General features: G+C 64.3%; 1 protein-coding gene across 1 annotated transcript; it reads right to left on the bottom strand.

The window, feature by feature from the left end:
* Positions 1 to 3,261: 3,261 nt before the first annotated feature.
* LBX2 (ladybird homeobox 2) lies at positions 3,262 to 6,668 on the bottom strand. Its single transcript, XM_030547076.1, has 2 exons — positions 6,335 to 6,668; positions 3,262 to 3,617 (listed from the first exon to the last, which is right to left on the bottom strand). Exons 1-2 carry the CDS (start codon positions 6,666 to 6,668, stop codon positions 3,262 to 3,264), a joined length of 690 nt encoding a protein of 229 aa, XP_030402936.1.
* Between the last annotated feature and the right edge of the window lie 18,901 nt (positions 6,669 to 25,569).

The raw sequence follows: 25,569 nt of genomic DNA, 5'->3' as shown, positions 1-25,569 counted from the left end.
CACGTCACCAGCCAAGTCCCTCCTGGGTCACTGGCCTCTCCCTTAGCCGAGGCTGCGTGGGTGTGTTCCTCGGGGAACCGTGCAGGGCTTGGTGTGTCGTCACCGCTCTGTGCTGTGACATCACTGCCAGCCTGCAGGCAGGTGTCCCAGGCATCTGACGGTGCAGGCAGCTGCGGGCGGGGGGGCCCCAGTGGCTGCAGTGCGCGGGCAGGGCCTGCTGGAGCACACATGTGTGTCGCATAAGGGCTCCGTGCTCCCAATTCAATTGAAATCACTTTTTTGGCATGACAGGATAGAAACGGTGCCAGACTTAATCCATCACCGTAGGGCTGGAACATGGCCCTCTGCCCCCCATGCTGCAGTAATGTGGTTATCCTAACGCAGCCCCGGGAAACCTGCTCGCTGCCCCCGCCCTCCAGCTCGCTGCCTGCCCAGAGCCACAGGAGTGTCTGCTGCAGATCCAGGGACAGCCACACACGCACAGACACACACACGCTGACTGACAGACACTGATGCGCGCGCGCGCGCACACACACACACACACACACACACACACACACACACACACACACACACACACACACACACACACACACACACACACACACACACACACACACACCCAGCCGCACTTCCCGGGAAGAACAGTTCCCTCCCTGTCTGGAGAAGCGTTGCTCTGCTGCCCGGAAACAGCCCCGACACCAGCTCCTGCCCGTCCACTGCTCCGGCCTTGCGCCTCTCCCCCGCTGAGTTCACTCCATTCACTCAGCAGCAGCCTCAGTTTCCCCGGGCTGTCCAGTGCCTCCCCTCCGAGCCGGGGCTGCCTGAGGCCGGCGGGGTCTGGTTCCCTGCCGCTCGGGGTGAGTCCCACCTAGACCCCACCCACGGCCAGGCCAGCTGCCTGCCCCAGGCTCGCCCGGCCCCCAAACGGCCAAGCGGAGCCGAGAACGAGCTCGCGTCCCTGGGCCCGGCAGCAAAGCCAGAGAGAGAACAAAAGGGCTGGAGCCAGGACCGAGCCAGAGAGAAACAATAGGAAAGGGACGGTCACGTCGGGGGGAGGGGGCGGAGCAGCAGGAATCTGGGGGGGGGAGGGGGATTCTTCCCTCCTAGGCAGGGGCCCATGGTCAAGTGACGGCGGGGAGGGGCCTGAGCGCTCTGATCGCCTGGTCTGGGCGGGGCTCTGATCCCCGCGGGGGGAGGGCGCCCCAGGGCTCTGATCTCCGGGAGGGGGGGGAAGGGCTCTGATCTCCAGGAGGGGCGCCCCAGGGCTCTGATCTCCTGGTCTGGGGGGGGCGCCTCTGATCTCCGGGGGAGGGGGCGCCCCAGGGATCTGATCTCTGGGAGGGCAGGGAAGGGCTCTGATCTCCGGGACGGGCGCCCCGGGGCTCTGGTCTCCTGGTCTGGGGAGGGGTCTGATCTCCGGGGGGGGGGGGCGGAAAGGGCTCAGATCTCTGGGGAAGGGACGGGCGCTAAGCTTGGCCGGGGCCGCCCGCTCCCCCTGCCAGCCGCAGGGGGCGAAGAAAGGGCCTTGACTCCCCCGCTGGCTGCCCCCCCGCCCCCCAGTATAAGCAGGCGGTGATTGATCTGCGCAGCGTTACCAATGGATCGCAGCCGGACGAAGCCGCTGGGGAGCCCGTGGTGGGTCACGCGGGACCCAGCTAATCCGTGGCTACCCCCGCGCCCCCCCCCCGCCAAGGGTCGCCGCCGGTTGGGGCGGGTGCGACTGGCCCCCGATCAATCACCCGCCTGGCTGGGCTGCATCGACTCGCAAACCATATGGAGCCCGGCCGGCTCCTAATTGAATCGCAAGCCGGGCCGACACGGCGTGGAGAGGAGGCCGCGGGGGAGCGGTCCGACCCTGGCCCTGGGAGGGGCCCGCCCCCGCTCCGCTCTGCTCCTGCTCCCCGGCCCGGCCCTGCAGCAAGAAGGCCTGCGTCCGGCTGCTACTAAGGTGTCCCTTTTATTCAAACTATATACACACAAAGGAGGGCGGCCCAGGCCCACTCACCCTCCCCGAGGGGAGAGCCAGGAGCAGGGCCACGGAGGGGGGCCGGGCGCGCCCCCTTCTTCCTGTCACCGACTCCCGGAGCCCCGCGTTCTCACTGAGCGGCTCCCCCCAGGCCAGGGCTCCCCCCCCCGCCCGCGGCAGGGAGCAGCCGAGGGACACGGACACATCCGACGGGACCAGACGACGCTAGAACATAAAATAAAATAAAATGAAATTGCACCAAATCCCCCAGAGCGCGACGGGAGCGGGCGGGAGGGGGAGGTGGGTACCCCGCCCGGAGAGGAGGAGGGGGTAGGTGGGACAGGCGGGGTAATGTGTATGCGGTCGGGAAAGTGTACAACGCGCCTGGGAGGAAGGGGGTGGGGGGGTAAGCAAGGTGGGGTCGGGGAAGGGCATCCCGCGCCCAGACGGGGGAGGAGGGGGAAGGGTACCCGCGCTGGGAAGGGGGGTGCAGGCAGGGGGTGAGAGAACGGTACCCCGGCCCGGAGGGGGTGGGGACGGAGGAAAGGGCAGTAGGAGGGGTAGGCTGGGCCGAGGGACGGTTACCTGCGCCCGGAGGGGGGAAAGGGGAGCAGGCGGGGGTGGGGGAACGGTACCCCGGCCCGGAGGGGGTGGGGAGGGACGAAGGGGCAGTAGGAGGGGTAGGCTGGGCCGAGGGAAGGTTACCTGCGCCCGGAGGGGGGAAAGGGGAGCAGGCGGGGGTGGGGGAACGGTACCCCGGCCCGGAGGGGGTGGGGAGGGACGAAGGGGCAGTAGGAAGGGTAGGCTGGGCCGGGGCAAGTGTGCCCGCGTCCAGAGAGGAAGGAAAGCGGTGTAGGCAGGGGGTGCCGGAACGGTACCCCGCCCGGAGGCGGGAAGGGGGTGTAGGCGCGGCTGGGGGAAAGGTACCCCGGCCCGCAGGGAGTGGGGACAGAGGAAGGGGCAGTAGGAGGGGTAGGCTAGGCCAGGGGAAGGGTACCCGCGCCTGGGAGGGGGGAAGGAGGGTGTAAGCGGGGGTGGGGGAACGGTATCTCGGCCCGGAGGGGGTGGGGAGGGAGAAAGGGGTAGTAGGAGAGGTAGGCGGGGGTGGGGGAAGGGTACCGGCGCCTGGGAGGGGCCGGGGGGGAGGTAGGCACGCGCCCCCCCTCAGTGAGGTGTATTTGGTAAGTCCCGGGCTCTCAATTCAGAGGGGGCAGGCGGGGGGCTCGGCCTGGACCCCAAAGCCGGCTGCCTGGGGGGTCCCTGCCGTGGGCCCCGGGCGCTGGCCCCTGCCCCTAGTCGTCCACCTCGATCTCCTCCTCGGAGCAGGGCTCGGGGCCCGGGGGCTCGGCCAGGCCCGCCAGGCTCTCTAGGGCGGCCGGCGGCAGCTTCTTGAGCGACTCCACGTCGGCCTTCATCTCCTCCAGGTCCCGCTTGAGCTTGGCGCGGCGGTTCTGGAACCAGGTGATGACCTGCGCGTTGCTCAGGCCCAGCTGCTGCGCCAGGTGGTCGCGGTCGGCCGGCGCCAGGTACTTCTGGAAGAGGAAGCGCTTCTCCAGCGCGTAGAGCTGCTGGTTGGTGAAGGCCGTGCGCGACTTCCGCCGCTTCCTGCTGGCCGGCCGCGGTCCGAAGGCGCCCAGCGGGTCGCGACCTGCGGGGGAGAGGAAGAGGCGGTCAGGGCGCTGCTGGCCGGGGGCATCTTCCCTGCACTGTCCCCGGCCGGGGCCTGTTCCTCGGCTCCCCCGGGCCATGGGGATGCGGGTCTGGCTCTGTGGGACGCGGCCTGCGAGCCCCCCGCACGCTGCCCGGGGCCCCTCGCCCGAGATAAGGCACCTCACAGCCCGGGCTCATTTCCGCTTGGAGGGAGAGGGAACCGCTCTGTGGGGAACAACGAAATCAGCCGGGGCAGGGCCCCGCGGTCCTGGGGGCTCGCACCCACCGCCTCCCTCTGCAGCCCCGAGGCCTGTCCCGGGGAGCTGCTCCCTTCTCGGGTGCTCAGGGCTGCGTCCAGCACCCGTTGCCCGGGGCCGAGCCGGCTGCTGCGACTTGTCCCCGCTCCCAGGACTTCCCTGGGGCTGGGGCAGCTCGCAGCAGCGCGGGTCGGGCCCTGCAGGCAGTCCGCGGCCTGTCCTTCGGGCTCAGGCCGGGCCGCTGGCGAGGGGCCGCGGACAACTAGAGACAAGCTAGGCCAAGGGGCTGGAGTCACCCGAAATCTCTGGGCCCGGCCTGACACGGACCCTGCCGGCTGGGCAGCTTCCCCGCTGTGTAATTCTCTTCTCCTCGGGTTCATTCCCCGCGCCGCAGCCCAGTAACCGGCCGCAGCCAGGGGAGGGAGGCAGGCAGGCCCCAGGGGCCGGCAGCGGATCTCCAGCGATCGCCGCGTTTGTTACAATCCGTGGCTGGATTCACCGACTCTGAACGGAAAATCTCCCGCATCGCAGACCAGAGCTGGGTTAAAACAGCCTGCACACGGCAGCGTTTTAATTCCGTTCTAGAAATTAGTGTGTGTTTCCTTCGGAGCTAGAATCTCCCCGACGAGAGGGCTGCGGCGTCTCCATCCTGGAAACTCCCCGAGCCGAACCTAGGCCAGGCCAGGCCGGCGCACATCGGTCCCTGGCCCCAGCTAGCGAGTTTAGACCCGGGTGTGCAGAATAGCGAAGATCGGTTCCTTCCTCCCCTCTAGGAATGTGTCTGTCCAGACGCTGCGGTACCGCGTGTCGGACACAGACACACCGGGCCGGACGAACGGAGCCCGATATGCGGGGCCGGATTGCCTGGAAAGGTCGCGCACCTTCGAGTCTAGTTTTGCACTTTCGGAGAGGCGCGCAGGGCCCTTTCTCGCCCGCAGTGTGCACGCTCCGAGACAGTAAATCCACATCCCTGCGCCTGTAAACCCGCAGGCGGCAAAACGCACCAGAACTGGAAGTATTCGTAGGAGCGGAACGGGCCGGGCGGGAGAAACGAGTTTAGACGCCCGGCGGCCGATGTCTGCCGGTGGATTGCATGGGTTGAGTGCACTCCGCGAGTTGTGTCCAATCACACGTTTCCCGGGGCCGCGTGAATTGGGTGCACCCGGGAGAAAGTCCCAAAGAAACTCGTTTTCACGCGCCCCGCGGTCTATTTGCTACGGCTCCCGGGGCTACCGCGGCTCTTTGTACCTGCCGCTCTCTTTGGAATATACCCGCTGTGTCGGGAGAATCGCGCGTGTGCCTCCGAAACCCGGCTGTGGTGCGCGGTGCTCGGGCCGCAAATCCAGAGCCCGCGTTTGGCGCGCGGGGCCCGGGAAAGCGGATCCCACGCACGTTAGTGTAAATCGCCGCGTTCCCCCGCGGGCTGCGGAGCAAAACCGGGTCCCGGCCACACGCGGAGCGTTTGTTTAACCGCCCCAATAATTGTAACAATGTCTGTGCCAAGCGGAACGGGAACCTGCCGCCCGCTCCTGCTCGGGGGAGGCTCCAGCCCCGCGGAGCTGCACAGACAGCGCTGGGATCCGCGTGCCTGGGCCGGGCTGGCGAGTTAGCGGGGTCAGTCGGTCTGTCTGGGGAACCCAGATCAGCCCCGGCACAAGCTAAGGCTGCGGCTCGCGGCCCTTCCCGACCGGAGTCTGACCGGTCCGGGGCGCCGGGCTCCAGGAGGACCGCGGCACGGGAGTGTCCCCGCGCCCGGCACTGAACAATGGCCGCCGCCCCATTCTTACCCGGACTCACACACCGAATCCCCCCGGCTCGGAACGCGCCGCTGGCACCGCGCTGTGCAGCGCGGGACAAACGAGCCGCGTCTCCCAAATGTCAATCGGTTCTGCCCTCGCTGGTGCTTTTCTTGCACAACCAGGCCAAGCTCGGGGGAGCTGCTGCCCCCGGCAGAGCCCAGGCACCCGCGGGGTAACGAGCCCCCGGCCGGGACCCACCGCGCTAAGGAACCTGAACCCTCAGCCCCGTCCCTCCCGCTTCTCTGCCCGCAGCTCCTAGGCCCCGGGACCTTCCCCAGCGCGGGACTCTACTGCCCGGCCGCTCTGGCTGCAGCCCCGGCCCGGCCCGGCTTCACCCTCCCCGCCTGCTGCAGGACTCCCCTGCGCCAGGCGCTTTCGCTTTCTCCGGGACCGAAGTGTCCCGGGCCCCGGGTCCCGGGTGGGGGGAGCTGCCGGGCCGCCAGGGTCTCGGAAAGAGCCCGGCGCAGGTCTGGGCCGCCTCCCCTTCCCATCTCCCAGAGGCCGCCGGGGGGCCGGCCGGGTCAGCGCGGTGCTCCCCCCTGACAGCCAAGATCGGCAAGGCCCGGCTGGGGAGCGGGCAAGGCCCGGAGCCCCGGGGGAGGCCGCCCTGGCCCTGCTTTGCCCGGGCCACCGTCCCGCCCCTGGCCGCGCCCCGGTACCTTCCGCAGCCTGCAGCACGTTCACCTCCAGCCCCTGGAAAGTTTTGCTGGCCAGCTCCTCCAGGGCGCAGAGCGGGGAGGACGGGGCAGGCATGCCGCTCCGGGGCGCTCCGGAGCAGCCCGCTTTGTCCAGCAGCCGAGGCGAGGGGGAGCAGGGCCCGGCGGGCGCTTTCCGCACCGACGGCTTGCTCAGGATGTCCTCGATGCTGAACGGGGTCAGCGGCTTGTTGGAGTTGGCCGGGGGCGGCAGCTGGTCCAGCGGGCTCCTCCGCCTCTCCTGGCTGGCGGGGTACAAGAGGGGGGCCGCCACCTTCCCTTCCTTGGCGGAGGTCATGGCCCCAGAAAAGGGGAGTCCCCGCCCGGCCCCGGGCTCCTGGCTCCGCGTCCTCCGCCGGGCAGGGGCTCAGCAGCCCCCCCGAGCCATGGGGCCGGATCCCCCCAGGAGACTGAGCTCCCGGGCTCCCAGCCGCCGCCCCCGCGCCAGCTGCTGCCAACGCTCACACCTCCCCGACTCCCCCGGCGGGGGCCTGGAGCGAGGCAGCGCGGGGCCGGGCTCCCAGCTGCGGGGCTCCCCCGGCTCCCCGCTAACGAGTCACCGCTGATTCGGAGAGTTCAGTTCTAGCCAAAGCTTCCCCCTCGCTGGCCCGGCGCTGGAGCCTTAAAGGGACAGGGCCAGAGTCACTAATTGGGCACCGGGGTAGGAGGAGCCTCAGCTGGAGTATTCGCAAAGTTTGGGAGCTGGCGGGAGTGGGAGGGGGACCCCTCTTCCAAGGGCCCGCTGCGGGGGGGTCCCGAGGCGCAGGCCCCGCTGCAGGGGAGGGGGCGGTCCCCGAGGACCAGGTCCCCCAGAAGTGCGGAGACACACTCCACAGACGGCCCTTGGCAGACACACGCGGCCCAGCTGGTCAGGAGCCCGAACTCGCGGCCTGTTGGCCTGGGCTACCCGCAGAGCCCCCGGCGACCCCGCTCCGCCCCCAGCAGCTGTACCAGGACGTGCCGGGCGCTCGGGTCTGGGCCCTGCGGGCGGCCTAGCGTTCTGGGCCGGGCTCTGCACACGAGGGCCGGGATGGGAGCTGGGCTCGGGCCCCTGGAGCTCTGCGGGCTGCGCTGCCGGCCTCGGGGTCACAGGCGACTCGTGCAGGGGCGACCGTCCCTGTCCTGGGAGCCCAGCGCGGGGCGGGCCGGGCTGTTCCCTACGAACTTGCGCCCGGAGCCGGGGCCGTCTGGGCTCGGGCGCTCGCCCCTTCGCCGCAGCGGCTTTGTCCGGAAGCTCCTGGCAGCCGCTGTTCGCCTTGCTCCGGCGGGGCCCTGCCTCGGCCTCCGTCGGGGTTAGGTGGACGCGGGGCCCCGGCTGTTGGCTGCTCCGGGTCCTTGCCAGGTTCCCCGGGGGTGGCGCGTCCGGCCCGTGCCCGGGGCGGCGCGCAGGGCCGTGGCTGTAGCTGCCCCGCGGCTGCCGCGAGTGGGACTCAGGTAGCGGCCCCCACCAGCCGGCCCTGCTCGCTGCCTGTCCCTTCCAGCCCTCGGGTGGGGGCCGCGGCTGCAGCCTGCGGAGCACCGGGCCCAGCCTCCCCCGGCGCCCCGGCCCCTCCAGCCCGCTCGCTAATGCAAGGCAGACCCGGCCCCAGCCATATAAAAGCGAGCGATAAAAGGCTTTTCCTGGACTATCGTAAAGAGCTTTTCAAAGTTCCTGCGGCCGGCGGGCCCGGGCCATGTGCGGCGCGTCTGGGCCGCGCCTCCGCTCCCCACTGCAGCCGGGTGCGCGGCTCCCTCCTGCGGCCCTTCACCCCGGCTTCCCCGTCCCCCCGCGGGGCTGCTGCAGTCCCAGAAATTTATTAGCTCCTTGCTCTAAATGCCCCATAAAAGCACAGGGGCCGCCGCGTCTGGCAGTGATTAGGGCTCCGGGCCCGGGGCTCTGCGCTGGTTTTGGGTTTCACAGCGCGGCCCGGCTATAAACCCTCGTACAAATGGCTTTCTGATCCCGCGCACTTGTAAACCCCCCTGCGCTGCGCCAGCTGGGCCGGCAGCCGGGGACCCGCGGCCAGGCTGTCTGGGGCCGGGACACACACAGAGCGCGTCCGGGACAGGTGAGCGCCCTTCCCGGCCCGGCCCCCGGGGGCGGACACGGAGAGTGCCCCGCGCCCGGGGCCTAGCTGCGATCCTGGGTTCAGAGCCGCCCTGGGAGACTCCAGGGGGCCGGAGCAAACCCGCTGCACAACGATCAGCCTGCGCACAGCGACCCGGGGAAACCTGGCTGGTGTGTGTCCGCCACCGACCCCCGCCCGGTTCTCAGTGCACTGACCCACAGCTACACCCCCCACAAACACCCACTGCTACAAACACGCGGATCACCGCTGTGCCCGAGAGGGGTTATGTGTGCTACACCCTCGTGTGCCTGCCCAGCGCGCACAGACCCAGACAGACAGACACACCCCACTGCTATTCCCTCCACGCACAAAAGCACAGATAAATGTTCATATCTCCACCACTCGGATACAAATCGATCCATCTCCATACACACCCGTCTGTCATTTCCCGTACACATCTGCTAGTGATCCAGCCAGCCCCTGTCCGTCTGTCTAGCTAGCTATCCCCACACACCCCCTGTATCTCTCTCTCTCCGCGCTCAGGGCAAGGCTCGGCTCAGCTCTGTGGCGAGCCGGGGCTTTCTCAGGCCAGGCCCGGCCTCGAGGGATAAAGGCGGAGCCGCAGCCGGGAGCTCCCGGGTTTCCTCTGCGGTGCCTCAGGTCGGGCCGGGCGCTGGGCACCCCCGGGCTGCGGGTTCCGCTCCCTCGGGCTCGGGGGTCCGGAAGGCAGGCTACGGGCGGGGTCCGGAGCGCTGCGCCGAGCCGAGGCCAGCGGGACCAGGTGCCCAGCCCAGCCGGGTCCCGGTCCCGGCGCTAGGTAGGGGCCCAGGGGTGCCAACGCGGTCCGGTGCCTGCAGCGCCGAATGTCAGGCGGGGCTGGCCCCGGCTCTACCCCGGGAGACTCGGACACTGGGCCGCGCCCGGCCTCCGCGGAGCGGGACCGTCCCCAGGGCGTTGGGACTGGTGTCCGGGCTGGGGTCAGGCCGAGCGCTCAGGGAGCCCCCAGCCCGGCGAGGGACAGAGACACCGGGAGAAACATGCCCACGCCCCGCAGTCCCGCTCCGAGACGGCTGCATCCCGGGACACCCCCCGCGCCCAGCCACAGCCCCGGGGCGCACGCACACGCGTGGGAGCGCGATTTGCTCGGCACTGCAGGGGCAGCTAGTGACGTTTGATCTTGAACATCGGGGTGTGGGGGTGTCCGCGTGGCAGCCCCCGCCGGGCCTGGCTTGGGAGACCGGGACCCCACCCGGGACAGTGCGCCCCGCGGACGCCAGGGACAGAGCCGCAGCCCCGGGCGCGGCTGGCTCCGAGCTCTCCCTGGCCCGATCGGCGCCCCCCCTCAGCGGGAAGAGGGGTCCGGAGCCACTGGGCCTCCCCCCGGCCACCCCCGCCCCCCGCCCCGTCGGGGAATGGGTTAAAAGCCGCTGTCACTCCGCCGGACGCCCCCTCCCCCCCCCAGCGGCGGTAGACCGGCCGTTTACGCGAGCCATTAACGCGGCTGGATCCTTCCGCAGCGCGGGGGGGGGGGGGCCGCGCCAGATGGTGACAGCGGGGCGGGGACCAAACCGGGCGGCGGCTCAGCTGCGGCCCCGCCGGGAGCGGGACAGACAGGAGCAGCCGGGGAGAGGGTGTATGTGCACCCCCCCCCCACATCCCCACACACCGGGAGTGTACACACACCCCCACCCCACATCCCCCTCCCCCCACACACCGGCAGTGTACACCCACCTCCACCCCACATCCCCCTCCCCCACACATACCGGGAGTGTACACCCCCCCACAACCACCCCCACCCCTGGAGTGTACACCCCCCACGCCCTCCCACAACCCCCCACCGGGAGCGGGACAGACAGGAGCAGCCGGGGAGAGGGTGTATGTGCACCCCCCCCCCACATCCCCACACACCGGGAGTGTACACACACCCCCACCCCACATCCCCCTCCCCCCCACACACCGGCAGTGTACACCCACCTCCACCCCACATCCCCCTCCCCCACACATACCGGGAGTGTACACCCACCCACAACCACCCCCACCCCTGGAGTGTACACCCCCCACGCCCTCCCACAACCCCGCACCGGGAGCGGGACAGACAGGAGCAGCTGGGAGAGGGTGTATGTGCACCCGCCCCCCCACATCCCCCCACACCGGGAGTGTACACCCCCCCACCCCACATCCCCCTCCCCCACACACATCGGGAGTGTACACCCACCCACCCCCCACAACCACCCCCATCCCACCCCCTACCCCGGGAGTGTACACCCCCCACGCCCCCGCACAACCCTCCACCGGGAGCGGGACAGACAGGAGCAGCTGGGGAGAGGGTGTATGTGCACCCGCCCCCCCACAACCGGCCCACACCAGGAGTGTACATTCCCCCCTCCCCCTCCCCCCCAACATCAGGAATGTACACACACCCACACACACCCGCTGACACACACACACACCAACACACACACTCCCCTCCCCCCTCCCCACCCCTACACTGGGAGTGTACACCCCCACACCCCCTCCCCACCCCCGGAGTGTACACACACACTGACACACACACACACACCAGAAGTGTACAACCCCCTCCCACCCCTACATCCCCCCTCCCCTCCACACACTGCGAGCGTACACACACACACACACACACACACACACACCGGGAGTGTACACACACCCACCCACCCACCAACCCCCCACACACACTGGGAGTGTACACACACACACACACACACACCCTCTCCACTCCCACACCGGGACTATACACACACACACAAACACAAACACACACTGGGAGTGTACCTCCCCCACCCCCCACGCACACACCCTGGGAGTGTACACCCACACCCCCACACCGCCACACATCGGGAGTGTACACACATACAAACACACATACACAGCCCGGTGGGTTGTACACACACACAGAAAGAGCCGGGGGCAGATGGGTTGTACATACAAACACACACACAATAGCCTGGGAGAAGTTGTATGTGTGTGTGCGCGCACACACACACACACACACACACACACACACACACACACACACACACACACACACACTCTCTCTCTCTCTCTCTCTCCAGGCCCAGCCAGCTTCAGAGCCTGCTGTGCCCCCCTGGCAGTGGGGCTGCAGGGCACGGGTGCTGTGCTGGCTGTTGGCAGGGGGGTGCCCAGGCCCCAAACCACGCAGGCCTCAGGCTCTGGCTCTCGGAGGCCAGGCTGAGCCTGCCACAAAGAGCTCACAGCCAGGCGCAGGGTGGCAGGAGGCGCTGGCTAGGTGGAGGTGGCAGCGCGGAGCAGAGGGTGGATGGGATGCAGTGCGAGGATGCAGTGCCTGGGATGCAGTGCGAGGGGCTGGGGAGAAGGGGGGCCTGGGCAGTGCGGCTGGCAGAGCAAAGGCTACAGGTGGCAGCATGAGCTGAGATCAGGGCAGCCCCCGCTCCTTAGCATAACCCCCAAGCGCTCAGCCCCCGCCATGGAGCACTGCGCAGCCAGACGTGCACGTCACACCCCAGTGCACACACCTTGTGTCACACACGACACCCCAGGGCACACACCTCACCGTGGCACACAGATCACACCCAAACACACACGTCACACCCCAGTGCACACACCTTGTGTCACACACAACACCCCAGGGCACAAACCTCACCGTGGCACACAGATCATACCCAGACACACACGTCACACCCCAGTGCACGCACCTTGTGTCACACATGACACCCCAGGGCACACACCTCACCGTGGCACACAGATCACACCCAAACACACACGTCACACCCCAGTGCACACACCTTGTGTCACACACAACACCCCAGGGCACACAACTCACCATGGCACACAGATCACACCCAGACACATGCGTCACACCCCAATGCACACCTCACACCATGTCACACAGATCACACCCAGCCACACATGTCACACCCCAGTGTGCACACCTTGTGTCACACACGACACCCCAGGGCACACAGATCACACTCAGACACACACATCACACCCCAGTGCACACACCTTGTGTCATAAACGACACCCCAGGGCACACACCTCACCGTGGCACACAGATCACACCCAGACACACGTCACACCGCAATGCACACACCTTGTGTCACACATGACACCCCAGGGCACACACCTGACCATAGCACACAGATCACACCCAGACACATGCGTCACACCCCAGTGCACACCTCACACTGTGGCACACAGATCACACACAGCCACACGTGTCACATCCCAGTGCACACACCTTGTGTCACACACGACACCCCAGGGCACACAGATCACACCCAGACATGCACGTCACACCCCAGCATACACACCTTGTATCACACACAACACCCCAGGGCACACACCTCACACCATGGCACACAGATCACACCCAGACACGTGCATCACACCCCAGTGCACACCTCACACCATGTCACACAGATCACACCCAGACATGCACGTCACACCCCAACACACACACCTTGTGTCACACATGACACCCCAGGGCACACACCTCACACCATGTCATACAGATCACACCCAGACATGTGCGTCACACCCCAACACACACACCTCACACCATGTCACACAGATCACACCCAGCCACACACGTCACACCCCAGTGCACACACCTTGTGTCACACACGACACCCCAGGGCTCACACCTCACCATGGCACACAGATCACACCCAGACAAGTGCGTCACACCCCAGTGCGCACCGCACACCATCACACCCAGCCACACGTGTCATACCCCAGCGCACTCACCTTGTGTCACACATGACAGCCCAAGGCACACACCTCACACCATGTCACACAGATAACGCACAGACACTCGCATCACACACCAACACACACACCTCATACCATGTCACAGCGATCATACTCAGACATGCACATCACAGTCCACCATACACACCTTGTGTCACATGAAACACCCAGGGCACACACCTCACACCATGTCACACAGATCACACCCAGACACGCGCATCACATCCCAACACACACACCTCACACCATGTCACACAGATCACATCTAGACACGCACATCACACCACAGCACACACAGCCATGTCATGCGCACGCGCGCGCGCACACACACACACATCCAGCACCCCAACAGACACACATCATAGCCTGACTGACACATCACACACATCAAACCCAGACACACATGTCACACCCCAAAAGACACACACCCCATGTCACACAATCACACTCTCAACAGACACACATCACACCATGTCTCACACACCCAGACACACATCACAGGATGTCACACACATTATACCGAAACCGAGTACACTGCATGTCACCCCATGTGTCTCTCTCTCTCTCTCTCTCTCTCTCTCTCTCTCTCTCTCTCTCTCTCACACACACACACACACACAGAGCATTGTATCATGCATCACTCCCAAAGCCCACAATGAGGAGTGCTGTGTAAAATCCTGTCTGGAATAGAATGGAACAGGTTTGACTGGAACACCACAGAGAGCGCTTCTCTCTCCCCCCACACACACACACACACACACACACACACACACACACACACACACACACACACACACACACACACACACACACACACACACACACACCCCGGCAGCTCCTGGTGCAAAGGTCTGACCCACTGGCGCTGAGTCCCACTGCCAGACACTCTGGGGTGCTGAGCCCCATGGGGGGAAGGATCCCCCCACCCGCCACCTCCCCTGTGCGGCTGAATTTCCAGAACTCCCTGGCCGCAGGCTGCAGGGGAGCATCTCTTGCAGGGCCAAGGCTCACATGAGCAGCGGTAGGGGTGTTAATACCTGCCCCCACTGGCAGCCTCATGACGTTCAGCGGCTTGGGAACTGGGCTCAGGGGAGCTGGGTTCGAATCCGGACCCTGCCAGGGCTTTCTGGGCAAGCTGGAGCAGGTCACACCCCCTCTGGGCTTCTCCCTGGGAGCCCTTTGGGGTCAGGTCGTCTTCAGTTTGGCAACAGCAAACCGGCGCGTCGCAGCAGGGGACGGTAGCACCGACCCAGACAGACACGGCTGCTGCCGCACTCTAGCAACGTACCCTGGCTCAGGCCACAAGTGCTGCCCCGGCGAGCAGGAGACAGAGCCCTCAGCTGGGGCTGCACGAGGGTCGGGAGCCCAGGGAACCCCCCTGCGAAGACCAGGCATTGTGGCAGTTTGAGGCAAACGCAGCCCCCCACACACATCGGTCCCCACGCCCTCAGCTGAAGCAGGCCCACAGCCCCAGAGAGGAGCTGCCCTCGGACCGGCACCAGGACATGGCAGTTCCTGGCACCGCTCAGGGCTTGCTGGGCCCCGGGCAATGCCAGCTGGTCTGGTGGCTGGGAATGGAGCCTGTGAAGAAAGGGAGCTGGGCACAGAGAGCGTCCGTGCATCACGCAGGCCAGAGGCTCCCACCTAGGCCTGTGGCGGGGTCTGGGATTAAGGAGACAGGAATGGAAACACAGCACCCGGAGGAGATGGGGAACGAGATGGACGGGGAGAGGTGGGTGCCAGGTGGGAGTTGGCTGCAGAGAGGGTCTGGCCTGGCCCAGCCTGCAGCCCCCTCCCCAGCATAGGCTGCCCCGCTGCTCTCTCCATTGGGGAAGGACGATGCCCCCATGGCAAAGGGGCTGCAGCTGGGGCTGGGAGTGCAGCAGCCACTCGACCTGGGGTGCATGGAGAGAGCTGCCCCCTGCGGCAGTGCCCAGGCCTTGCCCGGCTGCGTCTCTGTGCCCGGGGCTGTGGCCCCATGGAGCGTGCTGGGGGGGCTGTGGCCCCTTGAGCAGGGCAGGGGACTGGAGGTGGTCACTCCCATCTGGGCCCTCCCCTGCCCCGCTGCACCGTGGCGCTGGCCCGCTGACTGACAGCACAGCTGTTTGCTTCCCTTTGGAATCCAGCTGGCTAGCGTCCCGCCCCTCAGCAGGAGCCATGGCCAGGGCCAGGCAGCAGCCCGCAGCCCCTCTTCCCCCCAGTGCAGGCCAAACTGCTCCCGGACGTCCTGCCTGCGTGGGCACCTGTCCCACCTGTGTCCCCGCGCAGTCCAGGGAGTGTGAGCACTGGGCACAGCCCCAGGGTCGTGCCAGCTCCCCCGCCTGCCCCTGGACACGGGCAGGATGTTACACCGACAGACCTGGTCCTTGGCAGGCGGGATCGAACCTGGGGCCTAGGGAGCTTAGTGAACGAGCCTCTGTGGCGTGAGCTAAAGGCCGGATGCCTGTGGGGCAGACTGATTAATCTCTCACTCTCCGTGCTCTCAGTACCACTGGATGGGACAGGCCCCAAACCCAGCAGGGGTGTGGGTTACAGCCCCACCCAGGGAAGGGTAGGGGCTGATCCTGCCCCACCGCCAGGGCCCACGCCCCTCAGGGGAGGGCAGCATGAAGCTCAGAGTGCAGTGGGGGATGGAGCGTGTGTATGTGTGAGTGGAGCCCTGGGGCAGGGACTGACATGGGGTTCACCCCCCACCTGTCACGTGTGCCCCACCTGGGGGGAGGGAGCCTGGGGAGGGGGCTGGATCCCTATTACCATCTGGTAGCTCAGGCATCACATGCCAGGCCAGGGAAGCCTCAGTGACTGAACTGAGTGGGAGAGGCTGAGTGTGAGGGGCAGTGGAGGGGTGGGGGATTGTGGCCCAAAGTGCTGGGGCTCTGTGGCCAGGCCCTTCCCAAAGAGAACCCCAAACTGACATTGTTCACTTACCTTTGGGAGTCATTTCCTGTGTGGAGAGATAACCTGGCCATGGCTGAGCCCCTGTGGGGCTCCCTCCAGCAAAGCTGTTCAGTGCAGACCCACTTGGGCCATCTGGGATTTCCCCAGAACTATGTGAATTTGAAAGATTCATTGGTGTCTAGCTTAATTACAACTGGGAGCTCTCAGATAATGGTAGGGGACATACAGGCCTCTGCCTGAATCCTCATCCCATTCCTGTCCCTATAGTAATTGTAGAAAATTGATAAGGGAAGCCAAGGGACACAAGGAGAACTCTGTCTGGCAGAATTAAATACAATATAGAAGGCGTTTTTTAAAATATAAGGAACAAAAAGAAGCTTAACAATGGTATTGGTCCATGACTAGATGGAAACGGTTGAAGTATCAATAATAATGCAGAAAAGGCAGAAGTTGTCAATAAATATTTCTGTTCTGTATTTGCGGGAAAAGAGACAATGTAGTTATTTCATATGATAATCTTTCAATTCCACTAGTATCTCTGGAGGGTGCTAAGCAGCATCTACTGAAGTTAAGAGATTTTTAAGAGAGTCAGCAGGTCCAGTTAGCTTGCACCCAAGAGTTTTAAAGGAGCAGGCTGAGGAGCTCCCCGGACCATTCATGTTGATTTCAATAAGTGCTGAAGCACTGGAGAAGTTCCAGAGGACTGGAAGAAAACGAATATTGTGCCCACATTTAAAGAGGTAAAGGGGATGATCCGGGTAATTATAGGCCTGTCAATCTGACACCGATTCTGGGCGAGATAATGAGTGACTGATATGGGACTCGATTAATAAGGAGGGTGATGTCATTATTGCGGTTTATGGAAGATAGATCCTGAATAACTTGCTATCTTGTTCTGATGAGATCACAGGTTTGGCCGATAACGGTACCAGCTTTGATGTAATGTACTTAGATGTCTGTAATGTACTTAAACTAGCTACTGATCATGTCTCAACATGTGATTGTAAACAGGGCCTGATCATTGAGCAGGTCTGTTTCCAGTGGGGTCCCACAGGGATCGGTTCTTGGCCCTCTGCTAGGGAACATTTTTATCAGTGACTTGGAAGAAAACATAACCGAAAGTTTGCAGATGACACAAAGACAGTGTGTGTGTGTGTGTGTGTGTCTATACCCCTGGGCTGTGTGTGTGTGTGTGTACACACCCCCAGACTGTGTTTGTGTGTGTGTGTGTACACCCCGGGCTGTGTGTGTGTGTGTGTGTGTATACAGCCCTGGGCTCTGTGTGTGTACACCCCCAGGCTGTGTGTGCATGTGTGTACACCCCCGGGCTCTGTGTGTGTGTGTGTGTGTGTAAAATAATGAAGGGGCAGGTCACTGATGCAGAGTGATCTGGATCACTTGGGAAAGTGGGTGAAAACAACCAATATGTGTTTCAAGACAGCTAGATGTAAACGAGTACCCCATGGAACAGAGACCACAGGCCGTACATACAGGGTGGGGCTCCATCCTGGGAAGCAGAGACTCTGGAAGAGATTTGGTGAATAATCAGGTGAACACGAGCTCCCAGTATGATGCTGCGGCCAAAGAGCTAACGCGCTCCTGGGCTGCAGGAACAGGGAATCTCGAGAAGCAGCAGAGAGGTGATTTTCTCTCTGTATCTGGCACCAGGGCAGCCGCTCCTGGGATCCGGTGCCCAGTTCTGGGGCCTGACATTCAAGAAGGGCGGTGATCAGCTGGAGAGGGTCAGAGAAGAACCATGGGAATGATGAAAGGGTTAGAAACCTGCCTTGTAGTGAGATCCTCATGGAGCTGAACAAAGAGCAGGTGAAGGGGTGACTCGATCCCAGTCTACAGGTACCCACATGGGGAACAGATATTTCATAAGGGGCTCGGCTCCTCAGTCCAGCCGAGAAGGATCTAACCTGATCCAGGGGCTGGCAGTTTAAGCTAGAGAAATTCAGCCTGAGAATAAGGGGTAAACGTTTAACCAGGAGGGGAATGAACCATTGGAACAGGTCACCCAGGGTCCTGGGGGATTCTCCATCCCTGACAATTTCTCAATCAAGACTGGATGTTTTCTAAACAACCTGCTCTTGGAATAATTTGGGAGCAGGTCTCTGGCCTGTGCTATATGGGGGATCAGACTAGCTGATCCCAGTGGTTCCTGCTGGATCTCTGAATCCCATGTCCTGTGCCCGTAATCCCCTCCTGTGCTTGTCCCCAGACCTGGTGCTCTCACCCCGGCCCACAGCCTGCACCGTCCCCAGCTTTGAGCCAGGGACTGGCTGGAGCAGGCCGGGACCAGGGCCAACAGGGTTTGGCTCAGACCCCACCCTGCGCCCGTCTCAGCCGCTCGGCTGGGGAAGCCCCCGTGCGAGGTGGGCTCGCTCTGCAGTGCGTCCCCCGTGACGCCGTAAAGCGATTAGCAGGGTGGGAAGAAGCAGCTAAGCGCTTTAATGTGCTTATGCCAACGCGTCGCTTTCTGCCCCTTATATATTATTTAGCGAATCCATCTCAATAACGCCGGCTCGGCGCAGATCTGCCTGCAGAAATTGAATTAGGGGCTCTCCCAGCCCCACACAGGGCTCAGAAATGCAGAGCAGTTTGCACATGGAAATTGCTTGCAAATGAATTTTCCTTTAATAAGGGGAATAGCTCAGCGCAAAATTCAACTGTCAATGGAGGAAAAAAGTGGGGCACTCAGCAGAGGAGCAACCGGGAGCGGCTGCATCTGCACAAGCAGGGCCCGTCTCTGCCAGACCTGGCACAGACCGCGAGCCCACCCCCTGGGCCAGGGCCCACCCACTACTGGGGATACAGGGGAACCCAGGGTGGGGCGCATGGCATGTAATGTGATTACCCATCACCTCCTGGGGAGGGGGTCTGGCCAGCCGGCATCCCAGGCAGAGGTGTTACTGGCAAATGATCTATTCATTAACACAGCGCTGCCCTCGCCGGTGTGCACAAGTGCCGGGGTGACCCCCTGCTTAATTAAGCGGAGAGGAGGAGGATTATTATCTCGTTATTTTCAGCTGCTCTGGCCCTCCCCCTGCTGGGGCTGGCGCAGCAGAGGCAGGGCCGGGGGGCTGCAGGGCTGGGAGCTAATTGCTCAGAAGGGTCCCCAGGGGAAGAAGAAATGAACAACTGCACTTGTTTCCTGTGATGATTGCAGCTCGGCCAGGGGGTTCAGCAAACAGCCCGTCCCCAGAGGGGCCTGGGGTCCGGCCCTCTGGCAGCACAGGGCCTATGGCACACAGACAAGCACGGCTGAGCCAGCAGGGGGCACCCTCTGGTTTGTGCTCAGGACCGGGCCCACAGGGACGAGCTGGCAGAGCCCAGGCCAGGCTGAAGCAGGGAAAGATCTTGCTGGGGATCCGACTGGGACGCATCCCTCAGGGAAGGGCCGGGAGTCCCAGCTCCAGTGACTGCGGGGAGCCCAGAGGACAGGCTGAGGGGCAGGACTGTCCCTCCCCAGCCAGCAGAGAGCAGGAATCCAGCTGGGTTTCCCACGGAAAAGGGCCCCCCCCAGCTCCCCTCCCCCAGCGCAGCCTCCAAATGGGCCGGGGCCAACCCCCCAGCCAAATGGGGTGTTGGGATTTGCATTTCAAAGGCGCTGGCTGTGAGCAAACAGGGCAGCTCCCCTCCCTCGCCACCTCCCGCCAAGGGGGAGGGACCATTGACCTTGGCATGGGAGATACAGGGCCGGAGTGCGGGGGAGGGGGACTCCCAGCCCCTTGGGGGGGTCCCTCTGCCATGCCCTGGCCCTGTGGTGCTTGCTCACTACCGGCCATGCACCCCAGGGATGCAGCCCCCTCTGGGCTGGAGGGCAGCAGCCAGGGGGCACCACGGCACAGTACCCAGCGACAGGGAGGGGACAGACGGGCGGGGCAGGGACCCCAGTGGCAATGCGGAGAGCTGGGGCTGCAGTGCCCTGGGGGGGAGGTGCACAGGGTGCAGGGGCACCAGGGTCTCCAGGGGCGCTTGGATTGGTAGCAGCATTTCCCTGGTGCCTTGCAGGGTGGTTCTCTGCCCCTGGGGCCCTGCAGAGCTGATCACAAACTCACCAAGCCAAAGTCCCTCAGCATGGCCGGGGTGCCAGGGTCTCGGGGACCTGAGCAGCGGGGTGGGTGTGTGCTGGCTCTAGTGCACGGCAACCCCCCCAGCAGCCCCTCCAGCCTGAGCACGGAGTTAAGTCACCCTGCACTAGCCCAGACTGCAAGTGGGGCAGCCCAAGAGGGAGTTATTTAAGGAAGTTCAGGGAGTCTGAGGAGGGTGAGTGGAGCGAGGCCTGAGCAGAGCGATCACGGCTTCTCAGCCACCTCTTCACAACACAGAGAAGCCACCTGGGGACAGCCGACAACAGGAAGTGCCAGTGTTAAGGCTTCCCAGATAACCTTAACTCTGCCCCTTGGGCCCAGGCACCATTCAGTTACAGTCTTTAGTGCCAGAATCCTACAATGTGAGTGGCACTGTGCCCAGCCTTGGCTACTGCACATGCTGGGATCATCACTACAATCAGCCCAGATCGGAGACCAGCGAGTTCCTGGTTCCCTGCCCGCCTACTCGTGTCTGTAGCACAGTCTCACATTGGAGACCCAGCCGCCATCAGGGCCCCGTGTGTAGAACCACAGCGCTGAAGGAATTCCCCACACTCTGGGTGAGTGGCTAATCCCCTGCCCTGGTTAAACTGTGCCCCGTGTTTCCAGGTTGAGTCTGGCCAGTTTCAGCTTTCAGCCGTCGGACCTTTGTGTGCCAGATGAAAGCGCCCTCTGCCGTTGGCAGCCTCCTCCCCCTGAGCTGCTTCAGGCTGGAGCCGGTGTGTCTCTTCCTGAGCCCGTCGCCCTTCGAGAGCTTCCTTCTAGAGCGCAGCCTCCAGGGCTGGGTTCCCCGAGGAGCTGCCACCTCCTCCCCCACTGCGCCACGACTCTGCAGGCCCCCAGTGCGAGACACTCCAGGGACAAAGGGAGGCCTGGCCCCATTGCAAGGGGCAGGGAAGTCCAGCCTGCGGGGCTGTCCCAGCACAGACAAGGCCACTGTCCCAGCCGGCATTCTCCCGAGGCCGTCTGGCGCCGCCCTCCTGCGCTGGCAGGGCCTGAGCCCGGGCAGTCCCTCTTGGAGCGGGCGTGGTGAGAGCATCTGAGTCACTTCCCCAGCGTCCCCCGGGGGTGCTCCTCCAGCCATTCCCAGCCAGCGGGCGTGGGAACCCCCTGCCTATGAACACCTCGCCCAGGGGAGGCCTGGGCCTCCTGCCCCAGGGCAGGGCCCTATTGTTGTGGGACCTGAGACCGGGGTCTCCGGAGAAGTGGTGCCGCAGATGGGGCTCGGCTATTTCTAAAGGGGGCGGCAGGAAGCAGGGCAGGCAGGACAGTCTCACCACAGCCGCTTCCTTCCCTGTCTGCAAATAGCCAACAGTGCAGCCTGCAGAGCCCCCAGGGATGGGGACGGGCTCCTGGCTCCTCTGCTCGGGTCGGCGGTCAGGGTGCAGGCTAGCAAAGGCTCCTCGCTGCTGGACCAGAGACGGGGGGCAGCCCACTGCCGTTCCCCCAGCTCTGCTCTCAGCGCCAGGCAGCAGGAGAGTCACAGAGCAGAGCTGGCAGGGCCAGACGGGACCAGCCCCTGCCTAGCCCTGGCCCGAGAACTTCGCCACACTCAGGACCTGCAATGTCGGGATTGAGGAACTCCGCATCCTCCGGAGCAGCGGGCGCGTGTGCGACGCCACCTTGGCCCGTAGCTGGCCCTGCAGTGCCGGAGCGCAGGGGTTTCCCACCGCAAGGGACGGGGGGCTCCATGGCAGCAGGGGCTCCATTTACCACGCCAGTGGCTGGGGCAAAGGACTCGTTTGCCCACGGGCCTGGCAGCGTATCTACGCCGGGGACCAGGCTGGCTTAGCCCCAGTGCTCTGGGGTTCCTTCCCTCATGGTCCTGAGTACTGCAGCTGCATCACTTCCTGTGTCTGAGCCGCAGGCCTGGGCATGGCACTAGGCGGCTGTGAGGGGCAGGTGCCACGGGCTGAGGGGCAGGTGCTGTGGACTGAGGGGCAGGTGCTGCTGGCTGAGGGGCAGGTACCACATGCCAGGGGGCAGGTGCCGCTGGCTGAGGGGCAGACACCACAGGCTGAGGGGCAGGTACCACATGCCAGGGGGCAGGTGCCGCTGGCTGAGGGGCAGATACCACAGGCTGAGGGGCAGGTACCACATGCCAGGGGGCAGGTGCTGTGGGCTGAGGGGCAGGTACCACAGGCTAAGGGGCAGGTTCCACGTGGCAGGGGGCAGGTGCTGCGGGCTGAAGGGCAGGTTCTATGGGCTGAGGGGAAGGTACCAGTGCCAGGGGGCAGGTGCCACGGGCTGAGGGAGGCAGGTACCAGTGCCGGGGGGCAGATGCTGCACATGAGGATCAATACCAGGACCATTCTGCCCTAGCCGGAGGCCAGGCCATTCCTGGGAGGGGGGGCTCTGGACTCAGGGTGAGGAATGGAGCAGCCTTGGCCCCCTGGGGTGACCCTTGATGGCATCTACCCCTTTGCCAAGGGCCCCAGCAAGTGTGCCAGGGCCCCATGCTGGCCCCCTGCCCAGGGATTTCCCCTCCGTGAGCAGAGGGGCCTGTCCCAGCAGGGGGTGCTGTGGGGGCCGGGCAGGAGCTGTGCAAAGGCCCCACCACCTCTGCCCGGCTGCCCACTCTGGGGGTGACGGCTTAGCCCAGCAGGGAGCAGAGAAAAATCAACAGTCCCTCCCTGTGTCGCAGGGTATCCAGCCTGCTCCATGCTGGCCCTGCGGGGGGCACTGGGATAACTGTGAATAACTGCCAGGGCCCCGGGGCGGGAGCAAGAAGCCGGGTGTGAGAGGTGAGAGTGGTAGGGGCAGGACCCAGAGTCTAGGGGTTAGAGCCAAGGGGCTCAGAGCCAGGACTCCTGGAGTCTCTTGAGGGAAGTGGGGTCTAGTGGTTAGAGCCACGTGCATGAGGGAGGGGTCTGGGGTGAGTTAGAGTCAGGACTCCTGGGTTCCATGTCAGCTCTGGGAGAAGAGTCGGATCTAGAGGTCAGAGCTTTAGTGCATAGGATAGAGAATAAGACTGAGAATATATTATTGCCCTTATATAAATCCATGGCACGCCCACATCTCGAATACTGTGTACAGATGTGGTCTCCTCCCCTCAAAAAAGATATACTGGCACCAGAAAAGGTTCAGAGAAGGGCAACTAAAGTGATTAGGGGTTTGGAGAGGGTCCCATATGTGGAGAGATTACAGAGGCTAGTACTCTTCAGCTTGGAAAAGAGGAGACTAAGGGGGGATATGATAGAGGTCTATAAAATCATGAGTGATGTGGAGAAAGTGGATAAGGAAAAGTTATTTACTTATTCTCATAATATCAGAACTAGGGGTCACCAAATGAAATTAATGGGCAGCAGGTTTAAAACAAATAAAAGGAAGTTCTTCTTCACACAGCGCACAGTCAGCTTGTGGAACTCCTTGCCTGAGGAGGTTGTGAAGGCTGGGACTATAACAGGGTTTAAAACCAGCAAAGAATCCTGTGGCACCTTATAGACTAACAGACGTTTTGGAGCATGAGCTTTCGTGGGTGAACACCCACTTCCTCAGATGCATGTCCTCATGCTTCACTCCCTCTGGGGCACCTGGCACTGGCCATGTCGGTAGACAGGATACTGGGCTGGATGGACCTTTGGTCTGACCCGGTACGGCCTTTTTAATGTTCTTGTGTGTGTGTGTGTGTGATTGGGGGTGGGGTTGGCCTCGGGACTCCTGGGTTCTCTTCCTAGCTGTGTCGCTGGCAGGCATGCGGTGCCCGGGTGCTGGGCGTCCCCGGAAGACGGGAATGGTGCCTGGGTGCTGGGCGTCCCCGGAAGACGGGAGCGATGCCTGGGCACTGGGCACCCCCGGAAGACGGGAATGGTGCCCGGGTGCTGGGCGTCCCCGGAAGACGGGAATGGTGCCCAGGTGCTGGGCGCCCCCGGAAGGCAGGAGCGATGTCCGGGCGCTGGGCGCCCCCAGAAGACGGGAATGGTGCCTGGGTGCTGGGCATCCCCGGAAGGCGGGATCAGTTCCGGGGTGCTGGGTGCCCCAGAAGGCAGGAGTGGTGCCCTACAGCTGAGTGCCCCTGGAAGGCAGGAGTGGTGCCTGGGGCGCTGGGTGCCCCCGGAAGGCGGGATCGGTGACCAGGTGCTGGGTGCCTCCGGAAGGCAGGAACGGTGCCCGGGGCGCTGGGTGTCCCAGGAAGGTGGGAGCAGTGCCTGGGTGCTGGGTGCCCCCAGAAGATGGGAGTGGTGCCTGGGCACTGGCTGCCTCCAGAAGGCAGGAGTGGTCCCTGGGCTCTGAGTGTCCCAGGAAGGTGGGAGTGGTGACCGGGTGCTGGGTGCCCCTGGAAGGTAGGAGCGGTGACCGGGGCGCTGGGTGTCCCAGGAAGGTGGGAGCGGTGCCCAGGGTGCTGAGTGCTGGGCCTATCCTGCAGAGCAGAGGCCCTGGCACTTGGCAGACGCGGATTTCATCAGGCTGCCAGAGGAGCCGGGACCTCCAGCTCACCCCCTCACCGGGGCACTGAGCCGCTGACAGGCCCGAGCCGCGCACACGCTGAGTGAGCCCACCTGAGCGGGGCCTGGATGGGGGGGGGGTCTGAAGGGACGAGGTGGCCGCCAGGCCTGGCACTGCCACCCCCAGAGCCTGTGAGCTGGGAGGGAGTTTGGGCTTGAGCGAGGGGGGGTGATGTGGGGTCCTGGGGAAGAGATTATGGGAGCCAAACCCATCTAGCTCAGCAGAGCACTGAGGGGGGGTATGTGAGGGAATCCATCCCTGGGGAGCTGGGTCCAGGGACGTCCTGCTAGCCTCAGGGAGGGGCAGAGTGCAGGAGCCCAGAGAGCCCCTCCATCCCATCCCATCCCACCAGCTCTGCTCATGTAGGGGAAACCCTGGGCAGGGGGCCAGCACGAGGCCTGCCCCAGGCACCACCTGCCAGGGCCCTTGGCAGAGGGTAGATGCCCTCAAATGTCACCCCCAGGGGCCAGGGCTGCTTCATTCCCCGCCCTGAGTCCAGAGCCCCCCCTCTCAGGAATGGCCTGGCCCCTAGTGTACAGTACCTGCCCTGCAGCCGCCAGCACCTGCCCCCCCTGCAGCCCATGGCACCACACCCCTGACAGCCCCCAGCACCTGCCCCCTGCAGCCCCCAGCACCTACCCCAGCCGCAGCCTACGGCAACTGCCCTCCTGCAGCCTATGGCACCTGCCCCCATGCAGCCTATGGCACCTGCCCCCCTGCAGCCTACGGCACCTGCCCCTCTGCAGCCCATGGCACCTGCCCCCCTGCAGCCCATGGCACCTGCCCCTCTGCAGCCCATGGCACCTGCCCCCCTTCAGCCCATGGCACCTCCCCCTCTGCAGCCTGCGGCAACTGCCCCCCTGCAGCCTACGGCACCTGCCCCTCTGCAGCCCATGGCACCTGCCTCCCTGCAGCCCATGGCACCTGCCCCTCTGCAGCCTACGGCAACTGCCCCCCT

Source organism: Gopherus evgoodei, unplaced genomic scaffold, assembly GCF_007399415.2.
Source record: "Gopherus evgoodei ecotype Sinaloan lineage unplaced genomic scaffold, rGopEvg1_v1.p scaffold_52_arrow_ctg1, whole genome shotgun sequence".
Taxonomy (NCBI): Eukaryota; Metazoa; Chordata; order Testudines; family Testudinidae; genus Gopherus; species Gopherus evgoodei.
The sequence above is the reverse complement of the archived record's forward strand: the minus strand, read 5'-3'. Positions and strand labels throughout refer to the sequence as shown.